The sequence below is a fragment of the Vidua chalybeata genome, chromosome 3 (genome assembly GCF_026979565.1).
Source record: "Vidua chalybeata isolate OUT-0048 chromosome 3, bVidCha1 merged haplotype, whole genome shotgun sequence".
Classification (NCBI taxonomy): Eukaryota; Metazoa; Chordata; class Aves; order Passeriformes; family Viduidae; genus Vidua; species Vidua chalybeata.
In genome coordinates, this window is record NC_071532.1 from 33,320,125 (window position 1) to 33,348,062 (window position 27,938).

Here is a 27,938-nt window from a genome sequence, read left to right on the forward strand (position 1 = left end):
TTTTAAGCTAAGCAATTTCCTCATACACCTGGTATATGACACTACAGTGCTGCAGAATGTGTCCCTTCAGTCTGTCTGCCCACTGCCACAGCTCACAAAAATAAATTTTTCTAGACACAGATTTATGGCATGTACAAACCCATGTTCCTCTCTGTAGTAAACCAGCAAAGATCTAGGTGGTAGAGTCAGAACATTTACATCTTTAGGTGATTCCTAGATAGGCTGGTTATTACACAATTTCTTTGTTTCTTGTATCTCTTCATGAAGCAGCTGCTGAAGGAGTTTGGATACGAGTTACTTCTCTTTCTTTCCTTTAAAAAGACCTTTGCCACTGCACTATAATGCCTTCTCAAACCCTCAAACTCTCAACCACAATTTCAGAGGACAGGGCTCTGTTTCCTGAAGTCTTCAAAGGGAGCACGGTAGACTTGCTGCTACACCTCTCCTTTGCAGTGTTCTGCCTGATATTCTTTTTGACCATGAGTTCCTTGGTTCAGCATTTTAAACTACAGTGGAATGAAGAAAGAACTATATATTAAAAAAAACAACAAAACAGAGCAGCATGCCCCAAATAAGCCAGACTTCATGTGAGTTACACTGGTGGAGACTCAGGCACATTTTGCAGAGGGCCTCACAGATATGCTCTGTTACAGTTTAAAATAATTCCTGGAAGAAAATCAGCAGTGGCAAAGGGACAATCTGTAGATCCCAATACTTTTAATACCTACAAATTAGCATGAGTCATGAAGAAAATGCTGGGTGGAGTGGGAGGGCAGGGGAAGCAAAGCCTAATTCAAGAAACCACCAAATGGAAGCTTTAAGTCAACCAACACTTATATGTTCCCTTTTCAGGAAAACAAGAGAGAGAAAAGAGGACAGGAGACTAAATAGAACTGAAACTGGCAAAAAGTCAGGTTCCCAAACAAATCTTCATGTAAGAAACTATATCAAAACCACTGATAGATTAATGGACATTTAAAGACACTGTTTTAAGGAAACCCTTCTGTGGCTGAGGCTTTGAATTTCAAGCTCCAGCCAAGAAAGAAAAACAAGAAAGTGTCTCTTATTCTTGGAAATTCAGAGGAGAAAATGGGTTATCACTGTTTTATAAGCATGACTTAAGCCTGTATTTTGGCGTCCTTCAAAAAACACATTTGTTTTCATATTCACTTATTACAACTGACTGCATATTTCCTTAGGAGTTTCAATTCATCAGATGTTCTCGGAGAAGCTACAGCAGTCAGCACAAAATGAACGATTTCTTAAATTGCCAGAACAACTGTCACCACAGGTGACAGATTTCACATTAGATACATGTAATTACTCTTCAAATCTCTAAAGCAATCTTCTGAAAATACTCCTGCTTAGTTTAAACTAGGATGGTAAGGAGAAAGGCATTTGCTCCTAAGGCTGTGCCTGCAGATAGGTTGTTCCCATTGTTACCCTAAAGCTGGCTGCACCCCGAGGTTCAGCTTTTACAGCTCCTTTTGAAGTACTCACTTATTAAATTATGCAATCTCTTGCAAAACCACTAAAATTGCAACTGCTGGTAAGGCTACCAAACAAGCTTATGAAGTAAAAAAAGTTGTTTTGTTTCTGTCTAAGGGTTTTTGTTTGTTTGTCTGGAGTGAGGAGGATATTTGCTCATTTTAGAAAGATTCTATCTCATATGAAGTAGAGCAGGCCATGTCATGATTTTATCAAAACCATTTCTTTATTAGGGTCATTACAACACACAAGCCACTGCTGGCTTGTAATTTCAAGTTAAGTAGCTTTAAATACAGGATAATAGCCACATTTAGTGGAACATTTAGTTTCTTTTGTTGACTCCTGTTGTTCAAAAAGCAAAACAGGAATTAAATCAAACAACATCTGTAGTATTTGTATAAGAAAGAGCATACATTAAACAAAACAAGTAATGAAGCTCTATAAATTCTGGTAAATATGTTTTATCTTTTGGTATTTCTAACACATTCATTTTCAAAGGGAGACTAATCTCAATACAGAGATTACCAGTATTTTACCAAATTATTTTATACCAAGCACAGTGTTTTTTTTGAGCTTTAAAAAAAATTAAAATATCACAAGAGTCCCACAACCTAAAAGATATTATAGAAAATAAAAATGTTTAACTGTTCCTTGTTAAATATTTGTAATGAATTGCTTTGCCAGGTTGGATGGGGTTTTGAGCATGTTGGTCTAGTGGAAAGTAGCCCTGCCCATAGCAGGGGATGAACAAGATGATTTTTAAGGTCCCTTCCAACCTAAACCTTTCTATGCATCTGAGATTCACTGTTTTTTGGAACCAAACAAGGGACTCGAAGAGCTTGAAATAACAGATTGACCAGAGAGTATTAGAAGGCATTTACACTTGTTAATAGCTGTGGGTTATGTTTTTGATTCATCTGTATCAACAAGACATGAGAAATTTAAAACCAGCAATATTGACACCTAATATCCAGCTGACTTCTAATGAATTTGTGATTTTTCCTTGATCAGTAGAAATGAAGCACTGAATTCTCAGCAACCTCTGCTCATGTACAGGAGAAGACAACAAATACTAAATTAATGAGATGACAGTCAACTGGAGAAAAAAAAAAAACAGTATCCCAGAACATGGCAAATGTACCAGATTTACCAATTTATTCCGCAGTCAAGCAAACACATAAGTGTGAAGAGGAGGTTTTGCAGAGATCTGGACTCGTCATATGCCCACCCCCCATGAAAGTAAAACAGTTCAATACCCCGTGGTCTTTTCAGATTTATCAAACTGAGTCATGTGCCTATTCATGCATGAAAGAATCAGTGATTTCTTTTGCCAACTGGTCTGATTGCCCTGCTGCTTTAGATGAAGTTGCAGCACTTGAGGTGGCATTCTCCACTGTCATCAGAATGAAACAGCTTCAACCACCTCCCTTGCTTTCTGGCTGTGGCATTGTAGGTTTGCTCCTTCCCCCTACAACCACTGCTATGACATCAGGATTTGCAGGCCAGATGGTGAATCATATATGAAAAATTCTGTTGTAAAACAATCCTTTTCCTGTATTTTTCCCCAGTGGCAGTCGCTGGTTTACATGCACATAAAACTACACAGTTGGTTACAAAGCTTTTGGGTGGATTAATAATTCCCCATCCCCTCCACCCCAGTTGTGTAACTTGTTGAGAACCAAAGCAACTTATGAATGGCTGGGAAATAAAAACCTGAGCTTCCGAGTGCAAATCCACACATTCTAGCTAAAAAGAAGTGCAAATACTTGACTGGATGTACAGTGACAAATTTGTCTGTATTTCAAGGGAGCTGAACTAATTCACCCCAGACTTGCAAGAGTAAGGCAGAAAAGCAGCGAGAGCTGGATTCAACTTGGAAAGCAGCAAAATAACTTTACCCATAAAGGGCAAGATGCTATTAGTAACAAAATTCTTCACATTCTTGTCACAAAAAGATGCTTCCTATTGCAAGATGATACCCTAACAAACCAGCCTTAGATGGCTGGACCGGGTCTGCACAGCGGCAATGCCAATACAGCACACGTTCTGCCAACCAAGCAAAAATCAAAGTAGGACAGATTGTCCAGTCCAGATTAGGCCTGGACTTTTCATCTAAAAGGAAAAGTTCCTGAACACTTTTTATGTTTTAAAAAGTGTTTATGTTAGTATGAAACAACTCAGATGACAACCGCCAATTTCTTTTACTATAAAGCAGGCTTAGTACCTCCACATTACAATTTCCCAACTCTTTCATTACAAGAACCTACTGTAATTGCTATGTATAACAACAAGTTTAAACCTCTCGGACTGAAGTGGTTTAAATTTCCAGGCTCTTTCAGACTTGGATTCCTTCTTTTTTTTTTTTTTTTTTTAAGGGAAGAAAGAGTACCACAATCTCAGTTAAAGCAATTCAGCTATATCAAAGACTGAGGCTATGGAAAAAATGTTTTTGTTACTTAAAAAGTCACAAAGAATTTCAGATGGTTTGTTCTTTGGAAAGGAATAACATCCCCAAGCCTTGGAACCAGGACTTGAAGTTTGGCAGGAGATGGTATTTGTGTCAGTAATATGCCTTTTGCCAACTTTCAAGAAAACATCCCAAATTTGGCCAACAACTATGAGCCTTTGAAGAATCTTAATTTTGCACATGCTCAGCAAACATTTGTAGAGTTTACAGGTGAAATTTAAAAAGAATCTGTCCTTACTGAGTATTCTCAACTTCTGGTCCTTAATTCATGCACCATTCCCTCAGAGTAAAGGACCATGCTATATCCCCATCCCCTTGTGGCTCTTGCCTGTGACCACCCATGCAGCACGGGGAAGGAAGCCATCTGATTCAAATACAAAGGGGACAACTATTTAACAACTCTTGAAGGGAATTTGGCAATCAAAGCAGAGACCCAGCCTGTGGATGGATGGTGGCAGTATCTGTTGTGTGATCGGCGGCTGATTTAGTGTTTGAAAACATCAGTAGTGAAGAACATTAGGTTGTAAAGCTCATTTCTCAGATCCAGGGAAATGCCAGATCTAAGGTTGCCTCTGCCTATATAATGGATATTATCTTTAGTTCTGTGATGGTACACTACTTTGCCCCAGGACCTGACCCTCCAGTGAATCAGGGCTGTCTAACAGCTGAATGTAGGAGCTTTGCTTCATCTGCTGCATAAAGGTCTGCAACAAACAAAACAGAGGGAGGGGGGAGCAAACAGGACAAGCTCAACTTTAGGCATCTGAGTCTCAAACCAATCTTCATACTAAATAAAACCCAAGAGAACTGCATGCTATTTCTGCCTTTTTCATAAACAGACTTGTATTTCTGATCTTCTGGCTGGGCTGAGTGGATGTTTCTGGGGTCAGTTTTGCAGTGCTGCTGAGCAGGCTGAGCTGCACAGGGCATGGAAAGCACCCTGGCTGGAAAACAAACCCCCAGGTGGCTGAAACCACACAGCAGACCTGACCTTAGTCTTGCTGCACACATCCATTTCCCACACACATGAGAAATACAGGCATTGTGAAAATAAATTCTTTCAAAATCAGGAAGCACTCTAGCACTAGAGCAGCAAACAGCAGTGATGCTTACATAGAAAATCTGTTTTCAGAGAAGAGTTTGAATAATGCAGCACATAAGCCCCAGGGCCACACACTGAAGAGGAGAGGAAAACAAAATATTTAAAAGTTGCTCCTTCAGTGAGTGCTCAATGAGGCAGAGCATATGTGTGTGGAGAGAATGGCATGCAATCATTTAGCTAAAGACCAAATCATCTCAGATATACATGTAAGAAAGCCAAATTAAGACTCCATAAATAGCTTTATGATGTTTGTCAACTTCTGAGTGTCAAATTTTCCAAATGCTGTACTTTCTTTTCTCTTTCCCTTTTAAATTTTGTTTTCATTGTTGGTTTCATCCAATTAAAATTACCAGTTCTGCAACTAATGAAATGAAATAATCTTGTAAGATTTAATGATATTGGATGCCGAAACACGTTAAAGAAATCTGGCCTCAGTCCTAAAGAATACGCTAGACTTTCAAATATTCAGTTTTGCACCAGCTTTTAAATTCAAAGTGCAAACCTATCTGTGCAGGAAGATTCAAATTTTATAAAGTCATGATCAATTCTTAGCACTTTCCATGCATAAAACCAGTGCTCATTAGCACCTATAAAGCTAATTCACTATGATTTTTCTGATTCTGTTTCTCAGACATATATAAATAAATTTATTCATTTAATTTAGACTTTGAATCCATGTGAAAGTTGTAGATTTGGAAACAAACTAAGGAAAAAAATATAATTTTGTCATTTTGATTTTCAGTTCAGTTGTTAAAGCCTCATCCACAAACTTTGCACATGTAACCTGTTTGCAATAAGAGCCTATTTTTATTTTAGCCATTATAATATGAACTCAGATGATGCTTTTAATTTTTGTTAATTATCCCTAATACAAACACTTTTCCTCAGCCCTTGCAAAGTTATTCAAACCTCTGTAATACACAGCACTGTATAACACAGAGGTAAAACACTGTGCCCTGCATGCCTCTGGCAGTTTATTTGCTGAAGAAGGACTCCTGTCTTACAGGAAGCTGAGTGGTGGCTCAACTAATCAAATTCTACAGTAGATTAGAAGGAAGGAATAGCACCAAATTTGCAGCTTCGAGCTGAACTCTCTGTCATGACAAACTATTTGACAGTCACTGATCTAAATGCCTTGGGATTTGTACTGCAAACTTGAATAGCCATATGCTTACCACTGAAATGTGCCAAAGGCAGCTGTTCTTTCACAGGGCTTGAAGTTTGTTTACCAGTACATATTAATAAAAATACATTTAATAACGGCTTTAATAACTTCCTCCCTGCCTCTCAAAGACTAATAGCTCCAAGAGAGTTTTAAAAGGTATACAGATCTACATCTGAACTTTTTGTGTATCCATGGACAACTCTGAACTGAAGTAATATGAGGAGCATAAATAAACCATGCATAAAGTCATTATAAACATTGCCATCTATCAAGCAACTTGCAGTAGAAGGCTGAAGACAAATGCACCTTCTGTTTGAACTTTTTCCTCCTCCTCAATGCTCTTCAGTTTTTATTCTCCACTCAGTCACCACAGGTGAGTTTTCTTTCTTGATAACAGGCTTGAGCTGAATTTGTGCTGGAGCTGTTCCCCACGGAAGCAGCGGTGGTGCACCTGAGCCCACCCTCACAGCATCTCTACCTCTGCCAGACCAGTATCACAACACACTTCCTTGGGAGGGAGCACCCCTTTCCATTACTTCCACAAAGTTTTGGAAATAAGCTAATCCTTACACAATCTTGGCATTAACTATGCTTTCTTATCACACTGATTCAACACGAACCCCTTTCATCATTATAAGAGAGAACACAGACATGAAACCCACCAAAGAATTCAATTAGCTTTTAAAAGTCTAAATGGTCTGATTGTTTCTGGACAAGACGTTACCTGTGAGGACCACGTTTTTAACTGTGAATAGAGCAGACATTAAGACATCTACCCAGGAAAAGGCAGTTTGAGAAGAAAGGCTCTATTTCAAGTGTGAATTTGCTGCTTTGTTCTATTCAAATGTAAAACAGTGTTGTTGCTTATTATATTGCCACTTTCAAAGTTGCTTAATTTACATAAAAATTAACTAGACTCTTCTTTTGCATGCATTAAGTATTCATGGTTAGCTATCTATGTATATTTAATATATTTCCATGTCATCATCCATTGCTAGGTAATTAGTTCCTGGAACTCTTACTGTGTTTCAAACGGTGAAACATAAGATGATCTTATTTAACATCAAGTTTCCATTCAATGGATGTGTAGCAATTTCCCCCTCACCTTCACCTCTTCTGTATTTTGATTCTTTTTTTTTTTCTGATGTTTTAAATTTAAAGGAGATGCACATTTCAGTTTCACTCAACTGAGTTCAAACACACATCTAAAGCTCTCCCCTCCTTTGTACTGCCCCTTCTCAAAGTCATTCTACCTATGCCAACATACTGACATACAAGATATGCAGAGAAAGCCTCACTGAAATTTAGAATAAACACATCAATACCTGTTTGACACACTGGGATTTTAAAAATTGCTATATATAGCCATTATAATTTTTTTTGTCACATGCAAGAACACATGCAACTCCCTTTCTAGTACCATCAATATGAAATTTTCTACTAACTTCACCAAGGGAGGGATTCTGGAAAGATCTGATGGCCAAAACAGACACCTAAAATTACCTTAATGCAATCATGCACTAAAAGCCACTGAAATTTCTGGAAAGGAATTTCTAGATAATGACTAGGTAAGACAATTGCTAAAAAAAAGCCCCAAAACCTTAAAAATGTTTGTGCTTTAACAGTACAGTAAGACTGAACAATACCAAGGTATTGGAATAGCTGGGGCACAGGTTTGACAAAAACAACTTTGCCATTTCCTTTCCTCTTAAGATACCTAAAACACTTTGCAGTTCTGGGATTAGTTTTCACTCACATCTGCTATTCCTGGGCTAGACACTGCACCAAATTTCACCTACACTTACCAAGGTAACTACATGCTGTTTGTTTGGTAGCAGAGGCTTAATCTTTTTTCCTTTCCAGACTTGGTGTTCCAGGCATTTATTTTTAAGGCCAGTCAAAAATTTATGGCAAAGCTACAGCTGAGCACTTCCCCTCCAAGTCTCTGCCTCCTGCCCAGAGCATCACTGAAGTTCTGGTACAGATGTTCCTGTCCCTCATACATCCTGAGCTTTACTCACACATCCTCTGGGAGCTTTTCTCAACATGGATCTGCCTTCCAATCTTATAGATAAGATCACTCAAGCTAGAAGCAAATTCCTTTGAGACTGACCAGCTGGCTGGCTGTCATCTAAAACACAAGCTACTGTCCATGACTGTTCATAAAGAGAGCTCATTGAATTTCACTCAGAATGTCATCTATGGGGCGCATTATTTACACCAAACAAAAAAAAAGGGAACCAACTATATTTCAGCAGTGTTAAGTTGGAAAGTTTACAAATGTCTGTTGTGTGGCAAGAAATTCTATCCATTGTATGCTGGATTAAAACATTATTGTACTGGGCAACTTCGAGGCACCAGCACAACCAGGGCTGCCTTGGATGGAAGTATGCAGAGCAGAAGTCTCACAGGGGCTACAGAAGGGTCCTTCTGACAAACACCTGATCTGGATTGACTTTCTTGAAGAAAATTAGCAAAGCATATTTTTCATGCTTGAGAGAGGGGCCTATCCAAATTATGGCTTCTTTCAAGAGAACAAGCTGAGCATAACACGCTGAAATTACCAGCATTAATTGCACTGTAGTCACTTCCAGAGCAAGAATATGGTGATGGGTGCACAGAGAAGAAAGAAGAAATGTTCAACAGCCAAAATCAGGAATGCTTGAGATTTCTTAATTTGCCTGAACTTGAGAGTTTCCTCCCTCTACTCTCAGATGAAGACAGAAAAAAAACCAGGTGGTGCAAGAGAGAAGAAACACTGGAGAATGAACGGTCTTCTGCAGAACTGTGATGCCACTTAGGACTCTTGCAGGCCTGAGGGAGGGGCATCAGGACATGCAGAGGACAGACCCACAATAACTTAGAAGTATTACATGGAAGTGTATTTTGAGTGTTTATAGCAGGGAAGTGTAGGAAGAGAGCCTTCCTAAAAACCCTGCTAGCGTTCTAACCAACTATGTGGAAAAGATTGAGAATTTGGATGACCCTGAGCTATTGTGTAATAGCACACATTGTAATTCACCTAAAAGATCTTACTGGCTGATAAAGAGGTAGCTGGCCATCAGGCTAAAATCTAAGCATGTGGCTGTTCAGGATGGGGTACACTGGCAAAGGCACCAAATTCCAAAGCTGCTGTAGGCTGCCAGAAAGGCAGTTCCATTTTAGCAGAATTGCACACTATGGTATTAAGGCTGGACTAATTTGACCATTGTGATGAACACAAGTGCTCTGTGGTGACAACAGCTACGAAAAGTCACTCTGCTTCCTCTTCTACCCCTTCCTTGTGAGCAACTTGCATCAGATGGCTTCCAATTAATCTATTTCAGCACCAAGGTCATGCTGATAAGAATCTGCTCCTCTGGACTGGATTGCTTCAATCTCATTTTACCTTGGTTGATAAATCAGAATGTTTGAGATCTTCATGTAAATTTGAACCACAGATATGCAAATATATTAGTTAGTGCTCTTTGGTTTTGACCAAAGTAGAGTATTATGGAAAAACAACAGAAAGAATAATTTATCTCATCTATGTCAGCATTTTGTTTCTCTTGTAACTTTAAGTAACTCCTTTGGTTTATTCCTATTTAACCAGGCTCCCTAGTGTATTTATCTGGTTCTGAACATTCTTTTGCATAATAAACACTTCTGAAAATAATATATTATGAATTACAATAACAGCCTGAGAAACACACTATCCTTATACTATTCTAAAACCATTTTCTGATAATAGTCACATTTAGATATGCTTCAAAATTCACCCAACATTTTCAAACACAAAATTTGTTTCCCCAAACCTTATTTCCCGTGAGTAAGAATACCTGGTTCTCAGAGTTCATTGTAATGCTAATGAAAACCTTTTTTTCATACTGACTTAGTTGAAGGATATCCTGTCCTTCTGTTGCATTATTAATACTGCCAAACCACTGGAAAACTAATTGCAAATGCCAATTCACTTAGTGCTATCATACAGCTCTACAGAATTTTCCATTTTAGCTACAGTGTGTGCAAAGTGGCAGACAAAATATATTTTATATGCAGGTCTCAACAGTCTTTGTTTATTTTGTGACAGAAGCCTGACCAGCATACTGTTCATGTTCCTATTTGTTTATAATTGGTTTCTTAGTGTGTTTAGTATTTTTCAGAGAATGATTATTGTGAAGTGTCATACTTCTGGGATTGAAACTATACTGGTGCTCCTTTTCAAGACAGCTCTTGATTTTTTTTCCACATCAGGTATGCATAGCAAATTCCAGGGAAGAAAAAGCAACGTGACATTTCTGCTCCATAAGGCAGAAGTATAATTTTGTAATGAAAGTTAACAAAGAAATATATCACTTGAAAATTAGAAAAACTTTTGTGTGGTCTTTTATTTCTTTGATTGTTTTGGGGGGTTTTGTCCTTTTTTTTTTTTTTGAATAGAACAAAATCTGAGAGCTAGATGCCTATTATGTAACCATGTGCAAGTATCTCTTTGACAGTTTCCCAAAGTGTAGTCTGGATTTCTCATGGGCATAAACCCCATTATTGTATTTACAAGATGTGGATGTATGTGCTGCTGTGAAAGTATGAATGTTCAAGCCTCTAATTAATTTCATGTATCTCCACTACTTCCATCCTTTTGTATTTGCCACAACTCTTCTACTAAAATAATGAAAATATCTTAGGAATGTGTTTCTGGATAGCAAAATATTTTGAGAAAACAATGCTGAAATAGCAGCTGTAGAAGAGTTACTATAGAATACTTGAAAATGAAGGCAACATTTCAGGAGTTATGACCAGATACTCCAAAATTCCACCTCTCTCCTAGGAAGAAACTGCATTTCCTCAGGTTCACAGCTCCTGGGCTCTTCCGGAGAATGCTACAGATTATGGAATTTTCTTTATCCTTTCATAGCTTCTCAGACAGTAGATCAGCTTGAAAGTCCTGCCAGCAAAAGCTCTCCATTCTGACTTTTTTTTACTGTAGTTTGAAAGGAAAAAGCACGAATACATTGTTAGAAGCTAGTCATTCTAAGCAAAGAAAATACCAAACTGGCAAAACACATTTGTTCTCTTGTTCCAAAGTGAACACCACAAGAGGGCTGCATTCAATCCCCCTTCCTGAAATTCCCATTTCTCAGTATTTAGTTATGCAAACTGAATGCTTGACACTTTCCTCCAGTGTTACTTTGAAAAGAAGCAGTGCCCTATGAGGCTGTTTCACTTGTAGATCAGGACAGGGCATCCTGGACAGCAGATGCTTGAACAGCTTCCAAGCAATATGTACCTACTTAATCGAGTTCCTCCCCTCACCCAGCTCAGAGGCAGCAATGGGCCTTCAGCAAGAGGCCAGTGGAACTCATTCTGAACAACAATCTCTTCAGTTTGGGTGTAAAGCAGCCCTGGTCTGCCCACGGTGATTTCAGTCAGCTGAGAGGGAGAGGCAAAGTAAAACCATTTTGCTTGTAAAAAGTCATGGGGCATACATCCTTATGCATAAATTCACAAAGGCTAAGTAAGATTTGTTTTCTGTAATTCTGTTAATGAGGTTTTTACAACATGATCCTCATCCTAGACAGTTTACCAAGAAAGATGGAAATTTGCCACCAAAACTCCTCAATATACATACACACAGTTCTGTATGTACACAGTATACCATACCTTACAAGAAAAAGCCCCGCCATTTAAGTCACAGGCACATTATAGTCTATCAGCATTTTGGCTGTTCAGTTTTAATGAATTCTGTGCTGTCCACTACTGTTCAAACAAGAAGACATGAAAAAGAATATGCAGCTGGTTGATTACACGTGCCAGAATACAGAAAGGCACAAGGCTGAAAGTCAAGAGAATTTATCCCTTCAAGAAGGAGAATAATCCTTTGAAAATGTTCTATCCTGATGTACAAGACTGCTATTATAAATCAGAAATTATGTATATATTTGAACATTGAGTGCATGCTTACCTGTGAGTCTCAGTGTGTAATGTCAACTGAATTTGTCAGCACCACAGGTAGCATAAATCCTGATGAATCTCCACAGCCTTTATGGTTTGGAATGTATTATTAACAGGTTTATTAAATATTTGCAATGCTGTGGGCATGCACAGTGCACTGTTTGAGACAGCTGTGGCTTAACTGCTACCTGTTCCAACAAAGCTTATATACCAGTGAGATGGATGTTTCAGACACACCAAAACAAAATCCCTGCCTCAAAAAGGCCTCACAGATGGGGTGCGAGCAACAGGGAGGAAAGAAGGAGCCACAGAGCTGCTGAGCATATATTTCATTTCACTTTCTGATACAAGCTACAAAAGCAGGCAAGCAAAGGGCTGATAAAGGACGGCAGGGAGCTTTCAGGTCTGTTGGAAGGAATGCTTCTTGGATAAGTGAAGGCAGAAGTCGACTGGTTAAATCACAATGGTGCCGCTGACAGGATGAACCTGCAGAGCACTTAGACAAAGAATGCTTTTGAGGGATGATTTTTCAAAAAAAGAACACTCATTCTTACAGGATCTTAAATGGGACTTGTGTCCCTAAGGCCTGCCCTCTGTGTTTGGCTTTTAAACACCAGTACCCATGGCAACTTCAAAGCAACACAAACGTGCCATAGCTGACAAATTCCAAAGTCTCTGAAGCATTTTGAAAATGCCTCTCTTCTTTTTATTTATTGTGCATGCTCTTCTTTTCTCCTAATAGATGTCCTTACTGTCTGCCATGCCAGAATCCATCAGGTCAGGCTGGCTCCTTTCAGAGCAGAGCAATTAAGGACTGGTGATCAGGAGAAGCCCTGCTCAGGTCCCTGCTTCTGGAATTATTTAATAATCATCAAGAGCATTTATTTTTATTGCTGTACTGCAAGGGCAACAATGACTATCTGTGCAAACAAAATCACAGATTTACATAAGTCTAAATATAGATTATAGGCATTTCAGAGATGCTTATTTTAAGATATTATTTGTTTTTAATGGTATGAAATAGAATTAGGGAGAAACACTACAGACTCAAATGTATATTAAAACAGTTCTCCAACTCTTAATTGGTAATCATTCTACAAATAAATGAATTTATGGGAAAATATATTCAAACCCTATTGCTGTAATATACTTCACTACAACACTTAATGCATGTTGCACTTCAAACTACTGGCATGGCACACAGGCAGTAAAGGGAAACCCTTCCTACATCCCACCAACATTTAGTGACAACACAGAGAGCCAAGACCTTACTTCCTGCCCTCCAAAATCCTGCAGTTCAGAAAAAGGTTGACAAAATATGTCCCAAAGACAGGAATATTTCAGATTACATGTAAAGTGATGAATGAGGTGTAGAGTTGAATTTATGCTGAAGTTTATGTTTTGATAAAAATCTATTTTAAAAAGCATTTATGCTCTACTACAATTTTTCCCAAGCTCCTCTGCCCCCTGATGTTTTTCGTTTTTCAGTACAAGTTCCATAGCAACATCCAGGATTCATGGCTGTGGCACTGCTCAAACATCTCTGGAGCAGAGCCTTTGCAAACGATTGCTAAACTCAGGGATCTGAGTCAGCTCGGAAAAGTCTGATGCTGGGCTCATTTTTTATATCCTGAAAATAGTGGCAGGGGACTGGGAGGAGGGCAAAGGGAAGGAGAGCTGAAGCTGCAACAGCAGAAAGGAATGAAAGAAACAAACTACTTAAGGTTTAACGATACATAATCAGCATATTTTGCAAGTAGATGAGATTGAAAGCTTTATTACTATCTTACAGATTTGGAGGCTATATCTGAACAGTTTGGGGATTCCAACATTTCCAGTAACTGAAAGAATACTCCATGGACTTTCTCCCCTGCCAGTAATTACTCATACAGAAAAGTGGTTATCAAGAATACGCAAAACACATTTGAAGCAACCTTAATGCAGCTGGAAATAAAAACAGCTAGCATCTGCAAAAAGTGGAAGAGTGGAGAATCCAAAAAAAGACAGAGAATCTCCTGTACAATAGGACTCTTGATTTGGGATTAGTCTATTCAGCCTGTAGATGCTGCTCTTTTTCTAATAAAACACATCAGGAAACATCATCTCCTAACGGAAACTAAAGCAGTTAAAAAAAAGAAAAAGAGAGTATGGAAAAAGTATGTTTAGGTTCCTCTCTACTCAAGACTGCTTGAAGCAATTATCTGCCTTACTAATAAACTGAGCTGAGAAATGGGTAAGCTGTGTAAAGCATGTGGTAATAACATGTGAAACAAATAGATGCCAATACTGCTCCTCTGCTTACAGGAATTAATTTCAACTTCAGCATTAAATACGCTACCAATCCAATCAACATCACTTGCAAATTCTTGGATCATCGGCTGACTAGAATTAGGAGTAATTAATGAACTTGTACTTTACCTCAGGCTCACCTATTGTCTGTCTTAAGTCTTTAAAAACAACCATAAAGCTCAGTACTCAAAACACTCAAATCAATAAAGGACGTTTCAAAACACACACCAGAGAGATGCTGACCCAGTCTAGACCAGCAGATACACCTTGTTACTCACACACCTAGTCCAAAGCACATTAGCACATCTAAAGCACATCTAGTCAAAGCACATTATCTACTAGAAAAACCTTTCTTAAAAATATCTCCAAGAGGAAATAAACATTAGATTAAAATCAAAGAGCAGGAATATTTTCATAATTCTGAAGAAAATAATTCTAGTTTTTCCTGAAAAATCATTTTTCCTGAACTCATCGGTGGCCAAACTTCATTTTTACATATGCAATCTGATGAGCTAGCATCGTTCCAGGCCTCCAGTTGAAGCAATTAAAGAAGTCCACACTTGCCAAACATTACCACATCGTTACCACAGATACTGTGTATTCTGAGTCAAGGGAAAACAGTGGAAACCTCTAATACCATTGTGGGGTAACTGCTGGCAAATGATAACTTTTTAGTACAGTTACCACTACAACTATTAATAACCTGTGAGGAGGTAAATGGAAAATGATCCACTGCATGGTGTATCTGCTTGTCACAAGCCATGACTCACACGTAAGAGACTGCAAGGGAATTACTGCAGTAGGTGGATGCTGAGAGGCTCGAGAATGTAAAACCTGAAATATTTCCGATGAATACCACAGATGTGTGGTGACTCAAACACGTCACCATGCAAACACTAAAGGGGCAGCGATTCTTACACCATAAACCCTCCAATGAAAGGCCATGATCCCTTCTCAATAGCAGTGGGGGGTGGAAAGAGGAAAGGACAGAGGCTGACAAAAAGAGTGGTTCGGAAAAAGCAAATCCTTCCCAGGAGGAATGAAACAATGGACTGTTTTCCACAGAGGTGTGGCAAGCAGCGTAGAATGTTGCTCCAGTAAGACATGAAAGAAGAGAAACAGAAACTTCAACGTGTACCAAAGGCTAGAAAATATCTAACAGAAAGCTGATGCTCATTCTGAGAAGTACATCACAGCCAATGTACGCAGATGTTTTCAAGACATGGTAATCATCAGCGGTTAACATGATTCTGGAAAAAGTCGAGCTGCCCTTTCCCATGTTCCAGATTACAGAGACAACTGTCAGCATTTGCAATAAAGCACAACAGCCTGCATCCGATTTTCTGCTTTGCTGAATTTCACAGACCTGCCCAGTGATAAAAGCGTGCTTTTGAACCAGGTCCCTGCTTTTTTTTTTTTTATATAACTAATGTTATGAATTTTTTACTGACACACAAATGGCATAAAAAGTATGCAAGCTTCAATTTACATACTGATATTTCTGTATCAAAGACTATGCTATTCAATGCACAGGATCCAATTCTCATAAAAGCAGATCAATTACAGCAGTCAGTGAAGCTCTAATACTGCATTTTCAGCTAAAAACTTACTCAAAGCTCTTTCACAATAGCTCAGTAATTTCAGAGTACCAGTCTACTTAGTAACATGACTCTAAGAGGAACACATGCACAGAGGAAAAAGAAATAATGAAGAAAGAATTTCCTTGCATTAAGGAATGGTGGTTTAGAGCTGCTGTTTAATCTCTGCAAATCTGATGGACATAACGGGTGAAATTAGTTGATCGAGGACCCAAAACTAAGGTTCATGTGGACACTTATGTTTTCCTATTTCAAAAACAGACTGGTTTTAGTTTACACAACTGAGCAACCAGCACAAACAGGCAAGAGCTGCTCTGAGAGATGACAGTGCCGGTCAGTGTGCAAGCTCTGGCCTCGCCAAAATCCACAGAAATTTTGGCAGTGGCCCAACATATAATTCTAGGAGTCAGAAATGTGTTCAGTCACAAAGAGGGAAGCTAAATTTCATTGAAACAACAAATCTAACATCTTCTGTCATTCGATGTGAGGTCTTTCTATGTCCTGTACTTTTGTTACACTCAAGACAAATTATGCATAAACCTGGAAACTGCTGCAGTCCTGCTACATAGTTCTGTTTGAGTACCTCTGCAGGTAATTCAGCAGACACTTCTGTGATTGAGACCCACATGCCTCACCCAATATATATGTGAAGAGGAAAGAAACTATGTAATCAAAATAAAAAGCAGTTTATTTAATATGTACATTTATTCATTCATATACCTCACTTACCACAGCCTGAACATTTCAGTTGATGAGTAGACCTGATTTTCACACTCGCATCAATTTTCTCTTTAAGAAACGTAACACACTTAGAAATTGGTATTACTTTGATTTATGCTTGAAAGAACGAATGGCACCTGTCTTGTAAGCTGTAGGTGCTTTGGACATAAGTGTCATCAAAATCAGAAGACAAGCCCTTGGCCATCTCCTGGTAGCATTTCTCACTGATGTTTCATCAACTCATTCAAGCAACCTCCTGCCTCTCTTTCAAAGTCGGAAAAAGAAAGTAAGAAAACTTAAGTAAAAGTAAGAAAAAAAGTAAGAAAAGTAAGTAAGTAAGTAAAAGTAAGAAAAAAACTCTAAGAGCTCATAAATTCTGGCTACTTCAAGCTGAAGGGTTTCACTAATAAATATTCTTGGTGCACAGCAAGGATGTCCAGGCATTGCTCACAAAGACCTGCTGCTTAACCCTGGCTACTTCACACCTCAGCAAAGGGGAGCCAAACCACGTGTCAGCTTTCAGGAACTGTTAATCATCATCTCCTGTTGAATGCCTTCTACACTGATCTGTAAATCACTGTCTCCCTACATCATTAGCTCAAAAGTGCCATGTAAGCAAATTGTACCAGAACCCAATTAAATGCCATGAAGAGTTCAGTACATATATATGCATATCTGGATACTCTAACTGCCAGAAAATCTGAATCTACATTACTACTGAATCTACATAATAGTCACTAAGCATCCCAGGATTAAAGCATTTACAGTTCTATATAGAGATAACCTGGACTGAACACCTAAAGAAAACTTTCCTGCCCTAGCAATGAATCTGGTTGAATACCTGCATGCAATTACTGAAGCCACTGTAAACCCCAGGCATGAACACTAGAAGATACAGATTAGTTTCAACTGTGTGTATAAACACTAATTTTAGGGCAAAACTATCAATTCTGAACCAATCATGGAAAAAGGATGAGAATCACAGTTTCTTTTCATCAGTAAGGATGTGCAATGAAGGCAAGCATGTTAAATTTGTATCTTTGTTTATTTTGTGATACTGCAGTTGGCAGATGTTATCTGCAATATTTTTTCAGTTGGCTAATTATGAACCAGAAATAAATTCAAAGCTGAAATATTATAATAAGACAACTAATTCTGACTAGTCATTATACTGTACAACCAGTAAAATATAAACCCCATAAAGGGAACATCCAGTCCAATGTATCCAGCTATTAAAGACTGTTGATGGCTGAAGAGGAAGGGTCAAAAAGGGGTCATTTTAAATTTAATGTTGGCAGAAACGATTGTCTACAAAAGCATGAATAATCTTCTAATGATGCTTTAAAGTGTTAGCTCTGTCTTAACACTTACTGTTTATTTAGTCCTGAGAAAATGCTTAAAAGCCATGAAGCAATTTTAAGAAAACATTCGTAAACAGCTATTTTCTCTTGACAGACTATTTGGCTACAATTACAGATATTATGCCAAGATAATACATGTAATTCAATGAATCCAGACAATATTGAATCAAATCAAACCAGTATTATTTTCCATCTCTTTGAAACTGAGCATTCAAGTCAGCTGAACTTTCAATGTCATTTGTCACTTCAGAAAAAACTTTATAAAATACAAACAGGTCTGAAAACTTAGGTGTCATTTCTGAGTAACCTCCTGACCTCTTATAGAAAGATCTCACAAACTGGATCTTCAAGAACATTATATAAACCACAAATGTTTTCAATTAACATTGTTAATGGCATAATTTTATAAAAGTCTTATTTAAATTCTTTTGCGTTTCAGCCATTTTCAAAGTCCCACATTTTGTAAAAGCAGATTAGTTACCTTAACTAAGTTCTGCCAAAAATTACTTCATACATAGCATCTACTCAAGATTTCAGATTTAAAAAAGAAGGATTAAATATGATTTTAGGAGATGGTTTAAGAGATGGATGAACTAAAAAAAGTAATGATCAATCCTCATTTTGGAGCCTGGAGTTCACTTTCTGTTGCTCATTCATATGTTCTTACACTGTCTTTCAAAGAAATCCAGCAAAAATCTCTAGTAGTTTTTTACCAGGTGCTGATTGAAATCAGGATTCCTTACAGCTCAGACAAGACAAATTATTCACTTGATCAAGTGAACAGAATTAGAAAGAAGCAGATCACCTATTTTATTTCTCTTAGCTTTCCATCAATAGTCAACCAACCAGGTATCTCTTGCTTGAAAAGTAGCAAGAGCTGAAAGCCTTATTCTTTTGAGTATATACATAATTAATAATACATCTAAAGCATGTTCTGTGTTTACTCTTGGGTGATTCTATGGTTTATATGAATGAGAAAACAATAATGTGATCATTTAAAAATAAAACTATATTTTTACTGTTTTGGCACCTGAGCATAATGAAAGTAAAAACCAGTCAGCTTCTATGTGGGTTTCTGTTTAGAAGAGACATCTTAGGGGGGAAGAGCTACCACTTAGATGAACCAAAATGGGGAAAGAAAAGGTATGACTCAAAAGCCAAGGAAATATGCTACCTAAACAACTTTTCTTGTTTTCTGGTGGACATCATATAGATATTTTTTTCTTAGTTCCCATAATCTCAGCAGTGACTTAGAAAACATCACAGCAACATCTTTGGGCCAAAGAGACCAAATAGTTGAAATAATGACCCTATAAGAAAGAGAAGCCAGCCAGAGGAGTTTGAGTGCTTTTTGCCACCTATGGAAAGCAAAGAACAGGTAACTGCTCAGTTTATGCTGGCAGGGTGCAGACAGTGCTTCCTCCAGGAATAAACTCCTTTGCACAGATACAGGCAAAATTTTATTGAAGGTTATTTTTACCTGATTCTTCATTTCCTATTCAGAAGGGTCACTAATAGTAATTTTTATATAATAACAGGTAATTCTTTCATGCTACAGCTTGTGATGCATATTAATCGGGCTTCTTGCCAAATTAAATTAGTTTCTTGAGCATTTGAAAAGCAGTTAAACTTCTAACGACATTCTTCCCCTCTTTTCATCAACCTATTTTTGGAGCAAAATAATGTACTCAGGCCTGAAGAAAAGACACTTGAGCCTCAGGAGTGGAAAACAGCCACGAGCCAAAATGTATTCACAGGAGAGCTACAGGGCAGTAAGGTTGTCATCTATGCACAAAAATACTTTCAAAGACGTAAACATGATGTTAAAATCTCCACCACTCCCTCCTGCATGTTGAAGTCACACACACTGCTCTGTGCCTGCAGGTATCAGCAGTAAAAAAAGAAAATAAATCTGTTTTTATGATTATTACTATGACTGTTGCATTAAGACAATTCAGAAATGGAGACTCAGGTTAACACTATATCCCTTGACAGTCCTGGTTTTTATTTATTAGTGCTAGTATGAGAAATTAGGATTGTAAGAAAGCATTCTATCAGTTTAAGTTATAACTCAAACCAGAGATGCACAATAACACCAAGTACCAACTGCATCTGAATATCAGCCTTGATATCTATATTGTACAGACGAAAAGATAGACATAGATATAGATTTGCACATCTATATGATATAATGAAGTATTTTAAAGTCCAGCAACTACAGCTGGGTTGTATATATATACACATATAAAAAATTCCCCAAAACTTCTCAACACAAATGGTCCCCATTTTGCACACTTGGAAGCAGCTGTAAACCAATTCTTAAATTAACAAGTAATAACTAAGTACTTTAAAATGCTACTTGAACTACCTTCTCACGCACAATTTACTACATAATAGTATACAGTTATAATATATATAGCTTACGATGCCTATCAAAGTATCCAATATCTAGAAATTCAACACAAAAGGGACATTAATACTTCACACAATATTTGCCTGCCTTAAATAAAAAGGAGGCATAAAACCACTTCAAAGGCTGGACCGTTATTGTTTTTTCCCCAGCTTTCTACTGCATAAAATCAGTTAATCAGTCTCAAATATTTTCCTTTTTATAACCCAACCGCCTCATTTGCAAAGATTGCTCATAGAGCAATGGAAGAGAAAAACATTTTTATAAAATTAGAAAATTACTGTATACCACAAAGCTTGCTCCTGCAGCAAATACAGAATTTTTTTAAAGCTATTAATATTTCAAGTGGAAAACATTTCTTTAACTGAAAATTTATTCCAGGTTTGAAATACTGTTATGCACTAGGTTAACTTAATGCTGTGAAGTTTTAAGTAAAGCAAGCTTTTGAAACTGTGTATGTGGCAAAATTTTTTATTACAGCAAACTGAATAATAAACATTCAAGAGAGATGAAAATCTAAGGTCTCCAACTCTGAATGTGCAATACTAATAGGGTCAAATAGAGAAATGGGATTGTCCAGCTGGACAAAATTCCAAAGTGCTTGCAGTGATTTAAGGCTATCTGCTTAGAAGGAAGCAGGTAAAATGCAAGCCAGGTCTGCTTCGAAAATCCAAGCAAAGATTCCAGCTAGCAAAAAAACCTACCAGAAGGCCCCTATTCTTTTTAATAATCTCTAACTTCTTCTTCTGGCAGTCAAAATAACCAGCATGTGTTAAAGATCTAGAATTGCTTTTCCCTGAAGAACCAGCCTATAAAAAAGTCACTTCATATCTACTGTACATGTTTATTTTCTTCAACCATATATCCTGCAAATATTCACTCATCTGTACCTGAATCCCTGCCACATCTGCACATCTGTACCATTTAAAGGTTACATCCTGATGGCCTCAAACCTCCTCAATGTGCCCATTCCCAAAACAACTCCTAGACATCTCAGTGTAAGAATCACATCTTCATACTCTGTTCTCCTGATAATAGGGACTCAAGCCTAACCCCTAGATTAATACTGGGATGGAAAACCACTTCTGGGTAAAAAGCAAGTATCACACATTCTCTTGCCCACCACCCTGCCAAGCAGCACAACTTGTATTTCAACACAGCTTCTCTGAGTCACCATCATCCAAAACACCTGGCAGCACTGGGCAGCTGACTTGCTGCATTTCCATGCTGCTGTGCATTCCCCTTGTCCATTTAACATAACAATTATTTACTCAGCTCTCAGAATTAAACCCAGAAGCCTTTTCAGAGAGGGCACTGACATACGTGCCTGTGTGCTCAGTGTCAACCACCCACTTGGGGCTGAGGACGGTACAGGCTGAATTTCCTTGGGATTTTTTCCACTAGTTTTCTGATGTAAGACTGCTAAACAAGCTAAAATATTTAAAACAAAACAACACAAAAGTTGCTTTCATTCCCTGCATAACTCCTGATATCAGTGCCTGTTATCAAGTCTCTCAAATCTCTCCATGTTACAATCATTTCAAAGGAAAAACAAGGACAGAGCAGGATTACCTTCCCTTAGACGCTCAACCACAAAGGTGAATCCGGTTGTTCGCGGGTGTAAGACGTACTCGTATTTTTTAAGTCCGTTCTTCTCAGCAAATTCATTACTGCGGGCTTTGGTATTGTCTGAGGAGAGAAGGAGAAGCAGCACTTTGTGTTACTGTGCAAGCAGACCATGGATTAAATGGAATGATTACACGACAGGAATGGTACAACAGCAGCTCACACAGTACGGGGATGTGGAGGCAGACACAAGTGTGCTTTCAGTTGGCCATACCATGGTATGAGGAAGAGCCATGTGGATTGCAAGAAAAGCCTTTTTACCCTCTCATTTCATTTTAGCAAATCATCATCAAATCTTTCATACTTTATCAAAAGCAATCTGGAATTTATGAATTAATAGTCTGTTAATAGTTCTCTGTACACTTCAATACCCAATCTACAATAAAATGTATTAATTGGCTCCACTGTGTTTTGGGGGTTTTTCAACTCAAAAAACCTACAAAATGTAGGTTTGATATTATGAACAGAAATATCCCGAAGTCAGTGTTTAACCACATTAAACTTTTTTTCAGAAAGAAAATATTAAAAAGAGGAACGCAGTTAACCTACTAGCTTAAAACGGTATTTTACATCTTCATTCTGAACTCGCCACGTTTTATTCATCAACCTCTGCTGCACATAGCTCCCCATTTTAACTTTCTGACCAAGCACCTCAGTGCCCCAACACATACCTGCCACTGTACACACAGTACACGCAAGGCAGCTGGAAAGTACCGTGGCTAAACCCCATGACAAACGTGTTTCAAACCTCTGGTAATCAAAAACCTCTCATGAGAAAACAAAGGCTTTCCAAGGATGGTTGCTGAGAGAGACTACTAAGCAAGGAAGACAAGGCCACCAAAGCAAAACTTCTGACAGGTGGAGAGGAGGCAATTTGTTCTCCTGTGATGTGCAGGAGGCTCTTCCAAGCAGTCTCAGTCAACAGCCAAATGGACTTTGCTGGCTACACTCGGTTCTTTACTGTGGGTCCTGCTGTGCCTCCCCTGGGGCTAAAAGGCAATGGACATAAGCAATGTTCCCTTGGCAACACGGCAAAAATCAATTTGAGCAAATAACTTATTTAATAACTCATATTTATGAAGTTTTACAGGTGCTTAAAAGACAAAATCACAGCAACAGATGTATGGAACAAAATCACTGCTTAAGCAATCTATTTTTTTTTAAAGCAAAAAAAATATCTTTTTTAAGGGTCCACAGTTAAGCTTAACAAAGATGGGAGATAAAGTAATGGAAAACATATTGCTGTTTAATCATTCAACAGAAGTGACACTTAGAGATAAATCCTTCCTTTTACAACCATAATTTTTCCTGTAAAAGTACAATAGCACAAGTGAACAAATCAACAGCAGTGAGAGATTTCCTTTTTGCTGTAATGCAGCATTCCCCTATCTTTCTTTTTTCCCTAAATTATATGACCTCTTTATTTCTCAAAAATGTTGATGCCCCTCTAAAGGTTTGTCTACCAATTAATAAATGCTATAACATATTATCATACTAAGTATCTTTTCCCTGTGACCTACTGTTTCTATGCCTGAGAGTGCTGCTTTTCATGTGTGCAAGCCTTAAGATTCACTGCACAGATTTCCTGACCATGTGATTTGGAGGAAAGGAAAGCTGTTGCACAGTAGCCAAGCAAGTGATTCAGCAAAGAGGATCCAAAGATTTAATTCTTGCCAAATTGCCAAAACATACAAATAATTGAAAAATATTACAACTTCAAAAAGTATTCTAAAATTACGGAATGTGTGAAATACTAAAATTACACTTGGCTACGTAACTATAATTTATCTTCCCGTGGACATATACATTATGTATTTAACCACATGGTCAGAATATCTGTTTTTGTCTGCTCAACTACTACTCCATTCAATAGTGTAAATGACTATTTTGAATCAGCAAAGGGGGCTTGCCTTGCAGACTCCCACTGCAATGGCAAAACTTGCTAAGTGAGCCAGAACAGCTGAAGAGGCAACAGTAATCTGGTAATTATTAAATGCTCCTCCAAAAAAACCAGATTCTACCTCTTAAGTGCACCAGTATTAGCTCAAGAACTAAAACTATTTTCTAAGAAATGACACTGATGACCAAGTGTGTTCCTATAAAAAATATCCAAACCAAGAGTTCCTTTCCAGATTCTGGGATGATTCAAGTAAAATGTTTTAAATTAATTTATCACAAAAGTTCTTCAGGTAATGTATTGTTGTTTCCAAAGGACAGAAGTATCATCTTCTTCATTTTCAGCATATCCAACTTTGGGTTTCACTTCAGAAAATTTGCAATTTGCAAATCAAGTCAATCAGAGCTTTGAGACACAAGTGCCATACACATCTACATAAAGTTAAGCAGTGTAAAAAAAAATTCTAAGTTTTAAGCACCTCAAAGTGCACACAGTTAATAAGCACTCAGAAGAACTATCTCTGTGTGTCTGCTCACTAGCACTTTGCTTCACAGGGAGCATGAAAATGCTCCTTGGTGTTTGCAAAACACTCCTAACTTGCACCAAAGATAAGCAAGGAGTGAAAGGGCACTTACGTTCTCTGCGTAAAACTTAATTGATGCTGCAAGAAAAATCTGGGACTTCCAGTGCCCATCACCTTGAAGTAATCATCCTCAAACTTCCTCTAGGTGCACCTCCCTGTACTTGGAAAGAACTCACTGTAAACATCTGCAAAACATCTTCCAAATTTCCCTTTACTGCACTGCCTTTCTGACGTGTGAACAGCTGGACATCAGCACACTGGCCAACACTATTCAGCTATTTCCTGACATTTGTATGCCTGTCTTGCCTCTGGACTCTAAGTTTTATATAACAGAGACTGCTCCCCTCCCATTTTGCATGACCCTAGTGTAACGGGATTTTACAACTAGAATAATGCTCCCGGCTAATACAATGATCATTGTCATCTGGAAAAATCATCTCCCTCTCCCCTTCCTAACAACTATAAAGCCTATATAACAGCTCTTTGTGCATTAAACATTATTTATTACAGCAAGTCAGGAAGGTCAATGTGCTTTGATGATATACTGAAAGCGAGGGGAGGATAAGCCTCTACACTACAAAAAAAGTAGGAATGACGCCCTTCCTCCCCTTCCCATAATCTTGGCATTGGAAAAAAAACCCAGTTTCTTACTCTTTCATTACGTATGACTAAATGCTCTGACTGCCATCTCATCCAATGTAAGGACCTTGGTGCCCACTGCTGTTTGAGATCCTTTTGCCAGACACTGGTGCCCAAACTTTTGGGGGGAGATTCAGAGCAAACTCTGCTGCTCAGAACCAGAGCCAACAAAAGGCAGAACATGCAATGCTCCCCATTCTATGAAACCTAGAGGTTAGAAAACCAATCCAGGAAATTAGAAACTCATTTTTACATCCTCAGCAGCTTGAGGGAATTCACACAACCAACATCTCTTTAAAATCCCATAATCAATAGACCAGGCTACCCTGTCAGTGCAGCAAAACTTATGCAGATGTCTTATTGTTCCATAGGCAAGTTTATAACAGTCTTAGGTGGAATAATTAAAACAAAAAAAAAGATGAAAGATGCCTAAAAACTTCCTTAAAAAGAGAAAACATATATTCTTTTCTTCCAAACTACTGACACAAATAGCATCAAGCAGCTCTTGAAACAGGGCCTAGAAATGCACACAGTTTACCTCAGTCTCAAAAGGCCACTCACATCATTTGGTTGGCTAAAGGTAATGTCCCCTGTCACCAAACCCTCTGAAGAGTTGAGCAAGTGTTGCTTTCTAAGAACAAGTATTTTCTTTCTTACACTGTATTTAAGTCAAAGCAAATTTACTCCCCAAGTTTTTGCTCATCATTCCCATTAGGAGTATTTTAACCCATTTGTTCTATTTACTGTTAAAAAAGAATAAGGAGAATAACTTATTTTTATGGAAAGCCACCAGTTTATCAACTGAGGGTGATATGGGACATTTCCAGAGCTGCTTCATGCCCTTTCTCCTCAGGTCTCACACCAACTTGCCTCTCCTCCCCCATCTCCTTCAGCTAATATATGCAGGTTCTCAGAGCATATTCTTTGGGGTGGTGACAGGCACAACCATCCAGTTTATTTGAATCTTTAGACATTTCTGCAGAGCAACTATCAAACTACACAAAAATACAAGAATTTAAGGGCTCCGGCCAAAATTTTTTGTGGTCACATGCCATCTTTGGTAAATAATTTGATCATATATTTTCCAAATCCCATTTGCCACACTCTAAAATTACTGGAAAAGCTCAAAGTCAGCATTTTCTAGAAGCACCACACTTTAAAATTTCATTTAAAGTAACTGAAGGAAGAAATGTTGCTAACACATTTTTTTTATTTTTGAGTTACAGATTTTAAAGACATTAAATCACTTTTGCTCCTGAAAAGCTGTGCATAAAATGAACAACTTCAATTTTTTTTAGTAAAATGATGTTTTTAGTTTGTGAGCTGAAATTTAATATCAAGTACTACCTTTTCCTTTAATTTCACTTGTGATAAAAAAGCACTGATAAAAACATGCATGTTCTTCTATGACTTCAAGTACTCTCAAATTATATTAGTGCCAGACAGTGAAAGAGTAAATGAGTACTCCAAAAGTCTCTCAATTTGGATAAAAAATAAAATCCTCATTTTCCTATTAGAGGTTTGCATAGATATGATAAAGCTTTATTGGCTCACAGTTAATATTTTGAGAAAAAATGAAGCAATTTTTCTTACTTGTGCTACTTTCAACCTATTCCACGTTACAGTAACCCCTTTCTGTGCTTCTGATCAATATTTTCTTTGCACTACCAAAGCACTTCACATTTACTAGCAAAGTTAAAAATCCAACTGCAGTTCAGTGTTACCTTCTGTCATCCACATCACATCACTCCTGCCAAAATCTGAACTTCAGCAAGATTTCCTACTTGATTTTTAGTTGTTCCTCAAGGAAAAAAGCTCTGTGCAATCACACTCTGTCCACCTGTTTGTTCCCCTTAACTTTTGAAGCTATTGTCCCCTGCAAACACAGTTTATCAGGGACAAGAGATTCAAAGATAATCCAGCCCAGCAGAAGCTTTAGAAAAACCTGGGTAAAGGCAAGCTTCTGAGAGTAGAGATGTGAGTAAGGGTGAATGCAGAGCAGGGTCCGTGGCTGTTGGTGTGCCAGGGCTCTCAGCACGGCATGCGGAGTCTGTCGGGTGACACGGGATTGGCCGGGGGCAGCCACAGCCACGGCAGCGGCAGGAGCTTTGCGGAGGAAACATCACATGGAAGGGAACACACGGGAAAAGGAGCATTGGTACAGAGAAAGGACCACGTACAGGGATGCACACACAAATCCAGAGGAAATGAGGCTTTACCAGGCACAGAGCAACACAGCAACTCTTTTTTTCTGTTATTGCTTTCTGAAGAATTACTACAAACAATCTTGTAAGGAACACCAGGAAAAACAAAAGAACAGGCAATATGGTGGGTTGTATTCCAGCTTTCTGGAAGCATAAGACTCATGGCTGCTTTGTTTTCTTCAGGGCTTCAGAAAGTCTGGCTACATGTTTACCTGCTGAGGGCTTCTTTTTAAACAATTACAATAAAATACCTTTGAGCTTTAACCTTCAAGTACTCCAGAGTGAAAAGATGGCCAACCTATCAGAAATAAGTATACAATTATGTAATTATTACCTCAGCCCCTATGCAATCCAGTCTGCAAATACAATGTTCAGGGTTCATGACATTACTATTTCTAAAATTTATTTATGTAGCATCTTCCACAGCAAAGTACTTCACCACCTTAAAGTGAGGCAGT

The 27,938-nt window shown here is 38.1% G+C and overlaps 1 protein-coding gene across 5 annotated transcripts in view; it reads right to left on the reverse strand.

The window, feature by feature from the left end:
* The window catches only part of LCLAT1 (lysocardiolipin acyltransferase 1), a 111,872-nt gene that overhangs the window by 28,621 nt on the left and 55,313 nt on the right, over positions 1-27,938 (reverse strand). For all 5 annotated transcript variants that reach the window (XM_053937801.1, XM_053937799.1, XM_053937802.1 and 2 more), the window contains one exon: positions 22,104-22,220. In XM_053937801.1, the coding sequence (XP_053793776.1) occupies positions 22,104-22,220 (117 nt within the window). The remainder of the gene's footprint in view (positions 1-22,103; positions 22,221-27,938) is intronic.